We start from the raw sequence: 14211 nt of genomic DNA on the forward strand, positions 1-14211 counted from the left end.
GTTGTTCATAGCCTGTATGGGACAGGGTTTCATGGTAGCCATTCCAACCATAACTTTAGTTCACTGAATTTTTAGGAATGGTAAATGGCACAAGTGGGGAGTTAGAATGGCAGATACATGTAAGTACATATTAATAAAACTGTGAGTGAACATGTGTTATACTAGAAATCGACAAAAAAAATCATTTAACCCTCACTCAAGAATACATCTCGACAGTAATGCCAAGGACTCTGTTGGGCTTATGTAGAAGGCAGTTTTGACCCTGTGAGACAGACCGGGATGGAGGACTGTGAGTAAACTCTAGACCTTGCCCAAGAGTTAAGGAAGGCTCCAGAACAGGGACTGGGGAACGTTCAGGTCCTGGTCCTGAGGTTACTGAATTACGTATCCACCGAGAATATAAAAGCGTAATAGGACTTCAATCTCCCCATGCTTTCAGAAAAAGCTGGTATATTTCCTTAAGGTCCCTGGAGTAAAGTTTATTTTAGATCACATGAAGAACTGTTGATTGTAAATAAACCTTTGGCATAGTTGCAAGGCCAGCGGTTGCCCTCGGAAAGAAGTATTTTTGTGTAACATAATGATGTTAGTTAAAACAATGGAGTATATTGTGATCTGAGTTTTCTGCATGGCATCGTCTATGAATAGTGACTAGCTAAGTTAACATTCTGCTGTGCTGTTGATCTAGTTCTGTCAGTTGAAGATGTGTGTATGCTGGGATATGGTCATTGACTGTGTGTGGAGTGATTCCTTGTTTCTGACATAATTGTAAGTGGGGAGTTATGGAAATATAACCATTGTTAAATGTAGTGTAATTACAAATCACTGTTTTGACAGCACTGCGCTTCCAGCATGAGTGAAAGGCTGTTATGTGGCTAAAGAAAGTAGGGCACTACACAATCTGGTGTTTGGCTCAGATGTAGTCAGCATGTTTAGTGTGGTACAGAAAAAGGTTTTGGTCTGCAAAATGAATATCCATTCAAGTAAGGGTGGAGGGCAGTTTCCTGGAAAACTTTTTGGTGGCTTCCACTAATGCATCTATTCGTCATGATCTTTACTGGAGCCAATAAAATGACAAATTTCTGAACTTAAGGTGCATCTTTTTTTGGTGTTGTAAGTTTGTATTCTGCTACATCTTTTAACCCCAAATCTCTGTTACGTTTCATCAGGCTGTTAAAACTGCTCATTTGTATAGCTCTTGGTGAACGTATTTGGAAGAACAAAGAATGCAGTACCACATAAGCAACCCTTGCCGAGGCCAGGTCCCGGACTGATTTTCAGGCAGGCTGAACTGCTGACAGGGTGGCTGAGGAGGCGGGTGGCAGACACCGTAATAATATCCTCATCCTCTGGCCTTTTCAATTTTTATTTTATTAATGTAACTTATTGATCTTGTGGAAGAACTTTCTGTGAAGATACAAATCAGTATTCATAAAACCTCTTTTCCTGAGATGCTTTGTCCTCAGTCTGGAAGCCTGCCGCCTGACCAAGAGACAGGACACCTTCCAAGGTTAACATGTGCAGCTAAGCTTGCAACTGCTAGAGAAAACGGTCTGTACTACAAGCAAGCGCTGCAAATGTCCATGCATCCCTCCCAGTCCGTAGGGTGTAGAGCACTGCTGCTGGACTTGCATCAAAGGGTCTGTGTGGCTCGTTGCAATTAGTAGATACAGGAAAATACATTTAGGCCCCATGACACCAAACGTTGCATTGCCACATATCCAGCAGTGGATAACCATTGCTCACCTGCAGTCACCCTGCAGTAGGCATCCATGCCCAAAGAGAGTGGAAACATGGAGGCCTTTCATTCTAATGTGCTTGGTTCAAAGACTTCTTGTGATGCTGGGCAGATGAAAAAAATGTGAATGAATCTATTTCTTTTAGTGCTGCTCATATTAATAGGCTTTGCTTTTCATGCTTGTCGTATTGTAATTCTGATTTAACAACATTTATCAGTAGAAGATCACTGCAGGGTCTTTAATGATTATAGTTGTTCAAGCTGATAGTCTGAGACTATTAAATAAGCTCCAATTACTTCCCATTTATTTGTGTTGTTTTTTCCCTCCAAGTAACAAAATGTAATCCTGAAGTTCATTATTATTCTTTGCATTGTATTCATCTAAATAGATTTTCTACCTAATTAAGGTTGAATACGTTTGAACTAAACTGACCATATTTTACAAGGATGTTTTCATTTGTATGTGAGGGCGTCTTTGGTTTCTACCATCCATGTTTTAATTATGTTTAACTTCTGTAGCCGCCAGCAATCTTGTTGTGTGTCTCAGGAATTCACCCTGGGGTGCTCGAGATTGTTTAGATTGGAGTTCGAATAGGCCTCCAGATGAATTTAGTTGGAATCTAGTTAATAACAAGTCACCAGGAAGCAATTTCAAGTGTTTACTACTGCTTTGAAATATATAAAGTGAATATTGGGTGACTTGGATGAAAGAAATAGAGATGAAAGCAGAGGAATTCAGTTCAGATTAGCCATGTTGTTTTTTTATGGGGTGGGTCACAGGAAGGTGGGGGGAAAAAACTGATGAACAGGTTGGCTGGTAACGGGTGTTCAGTGTGGTTATCACTTCCATATTCTGAACATTCAAATGACTGATCTTTACTCCTGTGCTTACTTGGTGTTATTTATTTATTTACAATTTCTCTGGGGGGACCTTTGTTGAATAATGTAGCAGTACAATTTGGTGATAATTAAAGACAAAGAACATCACGTTTTCAGTATTAGAATAACCATCAGGAAAAACAACTATGTAGATGTACCGCTCTTGACTTTACCTGCTGAATTCCTGTCCCATGCCTCAGGAGATGGCATTTGCAAGTGAAGGCCGTGGACACGGGCGCTGTGCTGTGCCACACCATCCCTGGGTGTGAAGCCTCTTCAGGAAGGAACCAGCATCGCACAGGTAGCCCTATGCCTGTTAAAAAGTTGTGGGACATAAGTATCTACTGCTGCTCTACAAAAGTGTATATCACTTCAAATGCTGTTTGAGGGTCCTGTTAAGGACCACAAAGTAATAGACATTAATATAAAAAGTGACTTAAATTACCTTTCCCTTGAGAAAGGGCTGACTGCTTTATAAGGTCCTTCATGTCTGAACTCTTCATTGGAAGGATTATAAGATCCACCTTCTCTTGGGAAGAAGCTCTAGGAAAATAAACCTCCAGGGTTTTCCTGAGCTTCCTCAGAAGCCGCGTTTTGCGCTGTCAGGCCAGTCCTCCTTCATGTCTTTCCTAGTTCTGTGGTGAATTCTGCTTAAAGATGTGGTTAAGCTGAAATGAATCCAAGAGGCTTATTAACGCTGGTACATATTCCAGGACAGTTGCTCAAAGTGGATGCTCTTTTGAGGGTTTGTTCGCCTGGGAATGGAGCAATGTGTCATGTCATGCAAGGGTGCGTTCCCTTGCCTGCACCTAGGCAGAACTAACTGCACTGCAAAGCAGAGATGGAAACTGTTCAGATACATGTGTGTGAATATGTATTTATATGTATATGCAGGCAAAAAAACCCTGCCCGAATGCGGTCAGTCTTGATGTTCCTGTTGGTGAGTTTGACTGGGAGGGACCTTTGCCAAGAGGAAGGATGTGTGCACTGGTATGGAGCCTGTTACTGAGATCAAGCATCATTTGAAAGGGAACAATGTGCGTAAAGTGGGGGCAGTTACTGGTTATAAATCAAGTTCTGTTACAGATGGAATGAATTTGACTAGACTGCGGTGTCTTTCAGCCCTCCTGTGTAAGTACAAGTCTTCCTGAGATGTGTAAATTAGCAGAAAACGAGGTTGTCAGTTTTTGAAATATGTGGATATGTGCTTTCACAGCTCCCTGTAGCAGTATTCCAAACTTTTTAATAACCAGATGGACAGTTGAAATTACTGTTAACAGAATATGGCTGTTCATACAGTTACTATGCTAAGCTGGAGCAAATGTGAAAATCTTCTTGACTCCTGAGGGGTGCAATATTGTTTTACTCCCTGATCAAAATTACTCTGAAAGTCAGTCACATTTTGTTAGCAGGAAACTAAAAACTCCTGAGGAAAGGAACCAAAGTTTTTAAGCCGTTTTCATTCCATTCCAAACCTGAACATCTTTCCTTAATGTACAAATGTTATGTATGCAAGAAGGAAAGAAAGCAACTTCTATTAATGATATTTTTATTATGTTGATTCCAGTGTTTTGGAACACATTGCTGAAGTTAAAAAAAATAATAATCAGTGATAATATTTTTGGAAAGGAGGGGGAAATAATCCTCCAAGCAATCACTTACCAATGCACTCGAGGTCCCCTGTGTCTGTGCACTTTGTGGTGGTCCAGCCATTACTCTGCAGCTTTGAAATGCAAGTGTAACAATAGTGTTGGGAAAGCAGTGCCTGTAAGTATTTATTAGCACTGAATCCTGAAGGGCTCATGCTTTTTCATGTATCAGAATCCCCCTTTTAACCCAGATGATGGCTTTTTCTCATAACCTTTTTATGTAACAGAAAGGACTGTATTTGAAACAATTACATCTTTTGTCTTCACCAGCTTGCAAATTCAAAGGCAATAAATCTGTGTTCACCTTTTGTATCTCCCTTTTTAATGTCAAGCATAAAGTAACTTAATACGTTTGTCACAAACTGTTTCTTGCAAGTCTTCAGACACTGGTAATTAAAGTACAATGTACTTGTTACAGCAAAATGGAAAAATACATGGAAAAATCTAGTGACATTAACATCTTTCCTCTCTATCTGCTCTCCTTTGGCTGTGCTTTTGTCAAAACCTGCAAAAAGTATTAGTTTTCCAATTGTCTTTGATTAAAGTTCACAATTTCTTATAAGTTTTGATGGCATGGAAGAATGTCTGCATCCCTGTGGCTGCATGACAACTTCAACGAGAGCAGTGGTTGTTTTGTAGTTTGAAAGATGTGGATGGGCTAGGACAGGTGACAGCAGGGTGAGCTTTGTATCCAGGGTCTGTTTTATATCGGCAGGTTCCTACCTGAGCTGGGGAAACAGCTGCCTTGACCTAGTGGCTTTCTGAGCCATTGAAACAAGTGTCTCAAGGATGCTGAAATCCTTGCCCTTGAGCACAGGAGATGACACTGCTGTGATGCTTAGCCTCTGGAACACGATGGGCTGCAGCGCACAGATGAGGTGCCCAAAGCTCCTGCAGAGCCAGCGGTGTGTCAGCTCCACGTGCCTGATCATCCCGGGGAATGGGCTTGCTTGGCCTGACAGTGGGAAAGGAGAGAGGATCTAACCCGTTCTCAACAGTTCTCAAAGTAACTGGCTCAACAGTTCTTTGCTGTGACTTTTTTTTTAATTATTATTTATCATCGTTCTGATAGTGACCAGCCTTCTGTATGCATCTAGCAGCAGAGTGAGCGTATGGGCAATTCCAGGCAAATGCCCTGTAGTTCTACTTCATAGTGATGGAGAAGGAGTTTTTCTTGGACTCAAAAGGAGAATGGAGGGAAGCTGCTTCCCATGATGGTCTCGGGAATCAGCTGTGGGGCTGGAGCTGCCGTACTCCTCAACTGGGCAGCCTGCAGCTGCCTGTGGAATGAGTGGTGCCCTTGCTTGTAGAGATGCCATCCCCTGACTCCTCTGGCAATTGGAAGGTATCATTATTGAATAATTAACAAGCATTACAAATATAGTACGTCACAGAGCTGTAATTAATTGAACAGAAACTTGTGTTAATTATCTTCTCATAGTGCTATTTAAATTCTTGGTCACAGGACAGGTAAAATAGATGGTCCTGTAAAAACTGGCCAGGCCTCCTGGAGGCTCTGGCATATGATGCAGATTTTGAAGATGTTTGTCACCTCCAAGAGCCGTGAGCTGGTTTGGAGCCCACAGCAGCACAGCTCGCCCCAGCACGGTGACCAGCATCTGCACCAGCTCTGAGAGCTTATTTTGTCTAAGACATGCATGACTGCCCAGTGATTGCATATTTTCACATGAGATCAATAATTATTATATATTTTATTATGTGACAGGAGAAGAAAAAAATGTAGGTTTTTTTATAGTACAGGGGATTGGTTTATACCTGGCCCTCAAGGCCAGCACATCTAGTACTTTGTAATTAGAGGAAGGTTTGTGTGTTTTGTTGCTGCTCAGTGTGTGCATATGCATATTTCTAGTTTGTTTTGCTGTCTTTAAGGAACCAAGCTTAGCCAGAGGAAGAACATGAGAATATGTTCTTAGTACAAAAAGACAACAAATCCTTCCGTGCTGGGGAGAAAATCAGCTGTGTCAGGTAAACTGAAACTGTGAACATTTGCCATTCAGGGCTTGATTGCACATGGTCTGTCCATCTGTGTAGACTTTATAGGACTTCCTTGATACAAAAATCATACAATGAATAACTTTTCCTGAGAAGGGAGCATTTTCTTATTGTTGGGAGGAAATGCTCTGCACAATGCAGTGAACACCTTTCACAGATAAATGCAAGCTCTTATTGTGTGCCTTTGTGAACTGATTACGATTTTCTTTAACTTTCCTTACAAAGCCTCTCCAAAAGGAGTCATCTAGCAGCACTGTATTTCTACAGGTGTGTAGCAGGTGATGCTGGAGCAGTGACTACCTGCCACAGTATGGGTTCTTCCCCTTGGGTTAGGTGTCTTGGGTTGGATCCCTCAGCCACACAAAGCCCGTGTGCCCTTGCTGTGTGCAGAGCTGATGCTCATCAGGCTGTTGATGTTTGTGTGTCTGCTGATTTATATACGCATTAGCTTGTCTTTCTGAAAGCAGATTTGAAATTGTTCTGGTGTTGGCTTTTTGCATGTTGCAAAAATTAACAGTCATGCTGCCTAATCCTGGCTGTTGGCAGAAGCACCCCTTCCAGGGTTGGTCTGAGTTGGTTCCTAGTATGTTTGTAGCATATTTCTTGTCTTACCATGGGGATGCCCCACAGAGGACATGCTGGTTTATTGAAGTTTTCCCTTGGTCAATATTGCAGCTATAGTCTTTCACCTCCTGCCTTTAGCATGCAGGATACAGAACTGTACCTGAAAGACGACGTGAGAATTTGTTACCTAGATTTTCTAAACTGGGCATACCCAAAAATGCACTTTTATGCTTGAATGTACTTAATCTAGATGCAAATATACATGACAGATCCAAGTGAAAAATGTGTGGAGAGAGGCAGTCTGCAGGTACATGAACTACCTGTGGTCTAGCTGAGCAGGTATGTATTGTACATGCAAAAGCCTTTGAGAGTGTTAGCAGGCTGTCATTAAAATCCATTTGTCATAGATGGCTGTAAAGTTCTTCAAAATTCTCAGTATTTGTGTTAGATACAGTGAGCAGCAGCTGTTCTTGGGTATGTAGCAGGTGACAGCATCAATTTACTCCGTGGTCTTCTCAAGTAGATCGCAAAGGCTCTGCCACTGTCTCTGCTGAAACCCAGACTTTCTCTCCTGAGAGAGATGAGACTTCGAATTCAATCAAGCTCACAGTATCTGAGCACCAGACCTTCAATCACCGTGGATGCAGTGGCTAATATATACCAAAGAGCACACGTTTTGTGTGGCAGATTTTAATAAAACACGCTAAAGGTGGAGTTTGGAGAATTAAAACCTGTGTGTTCATCAAGGAGCAGAATTTGGAGCAGAATTCAAATTCTTATTACATGCAATGGCTCTGAGCTTAAAATGTTGTTTTTGCATTAATGTTATATTATTATTTTTAGCATCAATGGCAATCAGTATGTGATTAGCAATGATCTCATGCATTTCATGCACACTCCTGGGTACAGACTGTTCTTTCCCAGTTTGGGAGTATTTGCTTGTTTTTTTTGAATTGCAAGTGTGCACACACACAGAAGAGGCCCCGTCAAAACTCTCCCTGCCAGGGCTCTTACCATGACTACTCAGCAGTTAACCTCTCCGTGTATCTTCTGAGAAGCAGATAATGCTAGGACAGAAAACTTTGTGGAAATCCTTCCCTTAGGCCTGTGTTCTGTGATAGATATCCACAGTGTCACACTTGGTCTTTGAAATGCGGTACTGCAAAGTGACGAAAACCCTCCAAAGGTTTCTTTATAAAGTCTGTACACTGAGTTGGCTTTTAAAATGTGGGGAAAAAATACTTTGTTCTGATCCTGCACTCCTCTGCCAGAGCGGAATGGCTTTCATTGGCATCGGGAGCAGGCGTGGGTCGTTACTGAGTGACAAACGTGACCTCCTGCAGGAAGGGGGCTCTGTTTTCGCTGTTGGTCCCCAAGGGAGGCCGTGTCACTGAGGCTGCTGGAGGAGCATGCGTAGAGTCACACAAAGCGAGTGTTTTCCCAGGGCCGTAGTGGAAGCACAGGTGACATATGTGTTCTTGGGTGGCATGTGTTGTGTTTGACACCTTAATACTGAGTAGTTTGGCCAGGGTAGTCTCTCAGATGAGTTGGCTTTGGATAGAGCCTCTTCCAAGCCGCGGCTGTTCTAGAGAGAATTACTCTATTGCAGAGACCTAAATGGTGCTTTCCGTAGTAACTTTTTTGTGCGTTCTGTGGGTAAGATTAAGTCTATACAACAACAAAAAATAGCACTATTAGGTGTCAGTTTGAAAATACTGCTTTCATCTTTGAATGTCGATACATACGGGCTATATTAGTTGGCGCTCTGCTTCTAATTTGGTCCTGGTATAACCTTCCATGTTTCAGCATATTTAATGTGATTTGCAAGCACAGAGGGCAATAAGAAGGTGCTGCTAACAAATAGCTAGACAGAGGTTGAAAAAGAGCATGATTCAAACAGCAAACCCACCGACATACACCCCATGGTACTGTCAGAACTGGGAATGCCTGGTTTCAGTGTCATTTTTCTGCAGGATGACTTTGTCCTGACTTGACTGTCTCAGACATCCATGGCAAATAAAGTCTGCAATTAAGCCAGCACTGTAAAAATTATATATCGCAGAGCAAGTAAAACCCATCCTCCCATAGCCAGCTGAAGACCAGATGTGCTGCTTTTGTTTGTACCTCTGAACTTCACAAATGAACACAATTTATTGTCAGCAGCTGCTGCTGTTTTAGGCTTGGAGTGCTGAGCTTCATTTCCCCTGCACTGCGAACATGTATGTTCTGCTATCACGTGTATGGATCCTGTCTTAAAATCATTACGCTGTAAAAATCAGGCTTGGCTTTGGAAGTTTTTGAGAAAGAAATGCAGATTAGAGGAGGGTGGAGACTTCTGGTTTTGTGGCATTTATCACTTGCATCAACAGGTGTGGGATTGTGTGAGGCTGGATTTGACTGTCCATCTGGGGTGTTTGTTACACATCCTTATTTTTCAATGTATATCTATAGCTCTTGGTTAGTGCAGTTGTTCTACAGACTGCTTTATTTTTAGTCCTTGCTTCTCCTAAAGAGACTTCTCTTCAGACACTGGGTATCCTCTGTCGGGGTGAGGTTTTGTGGTGCTTGCTGTCCCTGCAGGCAGGGAAGAGTTACAGCCCAGCTTAGTTTTGTGTCTGGCTTTGAAGCATTTAGAATTTATTTGTCTTTTCAGATTCCAGCATGTAGACTTGGAAAAGCATTTCCCAGAGGGGGGCAAAGCACTTGAAGGAGGAAAACAGTTTGAAGAGGTGAACCCTACACCAGAATATCTGCTCTTTGCTTTTTTCTGCTGAGGTTTCATCACAGGTTTCTGCCAGAGCACAGTGCATCAGCTGGGTGGGGATGACCAGCCCCACTCATGAGCGCAGGGGTGGTGAAAATCCCAACTGAAATGTCACATAAGTGTCATTTCAGATGCTGTTTCCAACACTAACGGGCCTGCACCTCGTCCTTTGATGCTGTGTCAAGCTACAGAGCGTGGGGCAGCGCTGTATACTCTTTGGGACGTGGGAAGGGGCATGTGCCAGTCGCTCTGGCTCAGGACAATGTCTTTTTTGTGGGTAATAAGAATTACACGAAAAAACAACAACAGTGAACTTTCCCCTTTATCAATGTGCCATTTGCTGTACGGATTAGGATTTTTTTATTATTATTATTTTTAGCTCAAAGACAAATATTGTTTATTAAGAGTCAGACTGTGAGAGGGAATGTTGCCAAAATACACGTAAATATCCTATCACAGCATCACCTTTAGAGACTTTGGAAAGAGTTGAATGAAGAAGGCAGATTTATTTATTTATTTGTCTTTTTATTTATTTATCTATCTATCTATTTATTTATTTATTTTGCCCCCATCATTGCAGCTAGCTATTTTGGTTGTAAATTGCAGCATGGTGAAATGTTCCTATTACCAATAAATGCTTTGAACTGTATTAATGATAAAAACTAATGATAGGGATGCTTTGCATTACTGTGGAGTGTTGTCCCTGTAGTTCTCTGTGCTGCTGCTGTTGAAACACAGCAAATAAAATTTACATTCAGTCTTTCATAGTTTCCTTCATATTTCTTATACTTGTTGAAGCTTAAGGACTACTTACAAAGAATAGCTCTGTGTGTTTGGGGATATAAAATTTGTGGAAATAAATTTAATACCGTCTTTGATCCCTCTTGTATTTAAGTTTTGTATAGAGGACATTTTGTTTCAAAACCAAAACATTTCAAAGGGACAAAGGAAAGCCCTGGGTGACCCACTGTGGTTATGGATTGCACCATCCACACAGATTTACCTCAACCCTTTTGTGTCTCAGTTTACGCTAAATGATGAAAAAAAGTGAATTCCGGCACTAGTTTAGAGGAAGCGTGACAGTACAACAATTAAAGTTTCTGAGCTATTTCATGTATACAAATCCAAGATCCAAGCACATTAAAATGAAGTAAGTCAAAATATACAAGTGGCATAACTAAGCTGAGGTTTTGGAGTTGGCTGAACAACAAAAGGAACATGCCAACTATCAGATATCTGACGTCTCAGAGCAGTGGCACCTCAGTGGAGATGTTTTGGGTATGATGTTAATAAGCTTTACATTTGTCTTGCTCTATTTGCATTTGCTGCTGGTTTTGAAGTGGTCTTTTTCTTTGAAGATACATTGGAGGTACAGGCTAAGTGAAGGGAGCTGGGATCTGAAAGTAATTGGGTTGATTGTTTGAGGGTTTTTAGTTTCATCATTTGTGGGGATGAGGGCTGTTTTGAAACTATTTTTGGTTTTGTTTTCTCTTTGGTGTCCACAGAAGGGCAACAAAGCTGGTGAAGGGTCTAGAGAACAAGTCTTATGAGGAGCAGCTGAGAGAGCTGGGGTGGTTTAGTCTGGAGAAGAAGAGTCAGGGGGACCTTATTGCTCTCTACAGCTGCCTGAAAGATTGTAGCACGGTGGGGGTCTGTTTCTCCCAAGGAACAAGCGACAGGACGAGAGGAAACATCCTCAAGTTGCACCAGGGGAGGCTTAGATTGGATATTAGGAATAATTTTTTCTCCCAAACGCTTGTCAAGTATTGGAACAGGCTGCCCAGGGAGGTGGTTGAGTCACCGTCCCTGGAGGTATTTAAAAGACGCGTAGCTGTGGCTCTTAGGGACATGGTTTAGTGTGGACTTGGCAGTCCCGGGTTAATGATTGGACTCGATGACCTTAAGTGTCTTTTTCATCCTAAGTGATTCTACAGTTCTATTGAAAATGCTAATTTTTTTCTCCTTGAAAAAATAAGATGGAAAAAAATATTGATTTCGTAGGTACCCTTAAATATTAAAAAGTGTAGGGTTTTTTTTAAAGATAACATTCTCTCCAAACTAGAAATATTTTATTTGAAAAACATTTGGGTTTTGGTTTGTAGGCTTTTTTGGTGTTTGGTTGATTGGTTTGTTTAACTTCCTGCATTCCTCCATGTCTGATAGCTAAAGTTACTTGTGAGCTGTAGATATTAATGGAGAGAAAATCACTTCAGTCACCTACAGAAAGACATCTTCTAACAAGTAAACTATTCAAACATTTCTCATTGCTGAGCTGCAGAGGTCAAAGTGATTCTCACTCCCTGCATGGCCTTGGAGAAGTCATTATCTCCCTCTCCTTCCCCTGCAAAACTTGACTTAAATAGTTCTCCCAGAAGAGGTGTGAGAAACAATTAGCTAATGCTGGTAAAATGTTTTGAATACAAAATGTGGTTCATAGGTGCTAAGCATAGCTCCCATCAGTCTTCATTAACGGGTGCTGTCATTTACCAGCCTCTGATTTTTTGGTTAGGTCTTTCATGAGTGGAAGGAAAAAAGGACAGATTAAAAAAACCCTGTCTTCAGATGTTTTAATAACAACTCCTTATTTATTTCATCTGATACTGATCACTTCAATGAGTGGAGATATCTCCTGCTCTGTGAGTCTATAAACGGTGTCCCCCACTAGCCAGAGGACTAATTGCTGCAGCTGGAGCAAAGGTAGCTCAACCTCACTTGGCCCCGACTGTCAGACAGGTTCCCATTTGATGCTAATATGCACATATAAGTGCTTCTTGGTTCTGTTCTGGTCTGTCACATCTTTTCTCTAGCAGATTGCCATGTTCGGTGCTGTCTCTAGGATCCCTGGGGTAATGCTGCTTTTTCTTTGGTGTTCTAAAGCTTGCTGTGCTCTCGATGGGCTGGGACAAGTTCCTGTGGTAGTCGGTGGAGGTGGGAGTGAAATTGTGAAGGAAAGCGTTGTTCTACGACAGACAAATAGTTTACATGCTCTATACCTTTTCCTTTAAATTATATATTTTAAATGTTGTGATGTTATTGTGTATTTATCAAAGCATGCTGAACATGGTGGTTAAGGGCTGACAGCTGAGCCACCTGCTGCACTGCACACCGCAGGAAGCAGCGCTCCAAAGTTTTATTATGTAGAAACTCAAGAAAACTAGGAAGGGGTTGGTTTGCAGGAAAGTTACTTCACGGAAAGAAATCTCGGGCTGTGAAGTCACGTGGTGCTTCCTGCAGAGGAGTGGGGCAGTTCCTGGGGTGCCAAACTGCGGCCGTCGGCACCAGGAGTGAGGGAAAGCATTGAAGGAGCTGCTTTCACTCCACTGAAACCTGTGTCTGTTTGGCCATTGATTTTTTTTTAATGGTGTCAAGGTGAAGTCTGTGGTTAATAATAGCTCAGAAACCTGTGTAAAACCTCCCTACTCCATCCAAGGTGGGGCTGGATGCTGGCTGGCTGGGTGATGCGGGGTGGTGGCTCTCCGCACGGACCTGGACGGCTTAGAGGCCTCTCAGCTCCATCTCCCTGTTATGAACCCTAATGGGCAGGTTTTTTGCAGTGTGTTGGATTGAAATTGATTTATGTTTTCATGTAAGAAATGCTTGTAATGCATGGGATGTGACTGTTTTTAGTAAGATGAGTATAATTTTTCTCCCCATTTATAGGATGGCTATTTTTCCCACCGACCGAAAGAGAAAATGCGAACAGACAGCAATAATGAAAATTCAGTCCCCAAGGACTTTGAAAATATTGATAACAGTAACTTTGCTCCCAGGACTCAGAGGCAAAAACACCAGTCTGAGCTGGTGAAAAAACCCCTTAGTAAGCAAAAGGAGCACTTGAGAAAGAAACTGGAAGAGGAGAAGATGAAGGAGAATTTGCTGCTGGGGAAGAACTCCAATGAGGTGGTGCAATTCAGCGATCACCCTGGAAAAAACAGCAGCAACAACAACAGTTTGAAGGACATTCACAGGTCTCCCAGACAGCATAATTTGAAAAAAAGCGGAAACAGCTCCCCTGAACTGAGATATGACCAACCACCAAAGTGTGAGGTAACGGGCAAAGAGGCAATCTCAGCCATGTCCCGGTCTAAATCTAAGCAGTGTCGGCAGGAGATCGCGGAGGTGTATTGTCAGCACAAGCATGGAAAGCTGATGCCGGAGAAGGTGACACGTTTCTGTACACTGGAGGGTAAGTTGGTAGATGGTGAAGGGGATTCTGTGTAATTAAAATGGCTTGATGACAGAAAAATGGCTTTGTTGCAGAAAGGTGTAATGTACTTAGTGTATGAAAATGAGGGAGGGTTTGAGGATGTTGTAAACAGGGAATTATATGGATGTCACAAGATCCTTTGTAAATTCCTGTATCATTTTTTTGCACTTCCACCAGATTTTTATTACACAATGTGATCTAGGTATTCAATTGCTGCTCCTGTTTCTTTTAGTTCTTAATCTAAAGACACAGAGAAGTGTAGTTGAAGTCTTGTTATCCTGTACAGGTTGTGTGGTTTTTGGGGATCAGGGAACAGCCATGGTGAATTTTGGTGCCTTATGCTAACCAACAAACAAGTGGCATTGCTGTTAATGGCCGTATGGCCATTTTTCTGGCA

At 41.9% G+C, this 14211-nt stretch overlaps 1 protein-coding gene across 2 annotated transcripts in view; it reads left to right on the forward strand.

The window, feature by feature from the left end:
- XYLT1 (xylosyltransferase 1) overlaps positions 1-14211 on the forward strand; it is a 202151-nt gene that overhangs the window by 88623 nt on the left and 99317 nt on the right. For both annotated transcript variants that reach the window (XM_040591969.1, XM_040591970.1), the window contains one exon: positions 13268-13793. In XM_040591969.1, the coding sequence (XP_040447903.1) occupies positions 13268-13793 (526 nt within the window). The remainder of the gene's footprint in view (positions 1-13267; positions 13794-14211) is intronic.

The sequence above is a fragment of the Falco naumanni genome, chromosome 4 (genome assembly GCF_017639655.2).
Source record: "Falco naumanni isolate bFalNau1 chromosome 4, bFalNau1.pat, whole genome shotgun sequence".
Classification (NCBI taxonomy): domain Eukaryota; kingdom Metazoa; phylum Chordata; class Aves; order Falconiformes; family Falconidae; genus Falco; species Falco naumanni.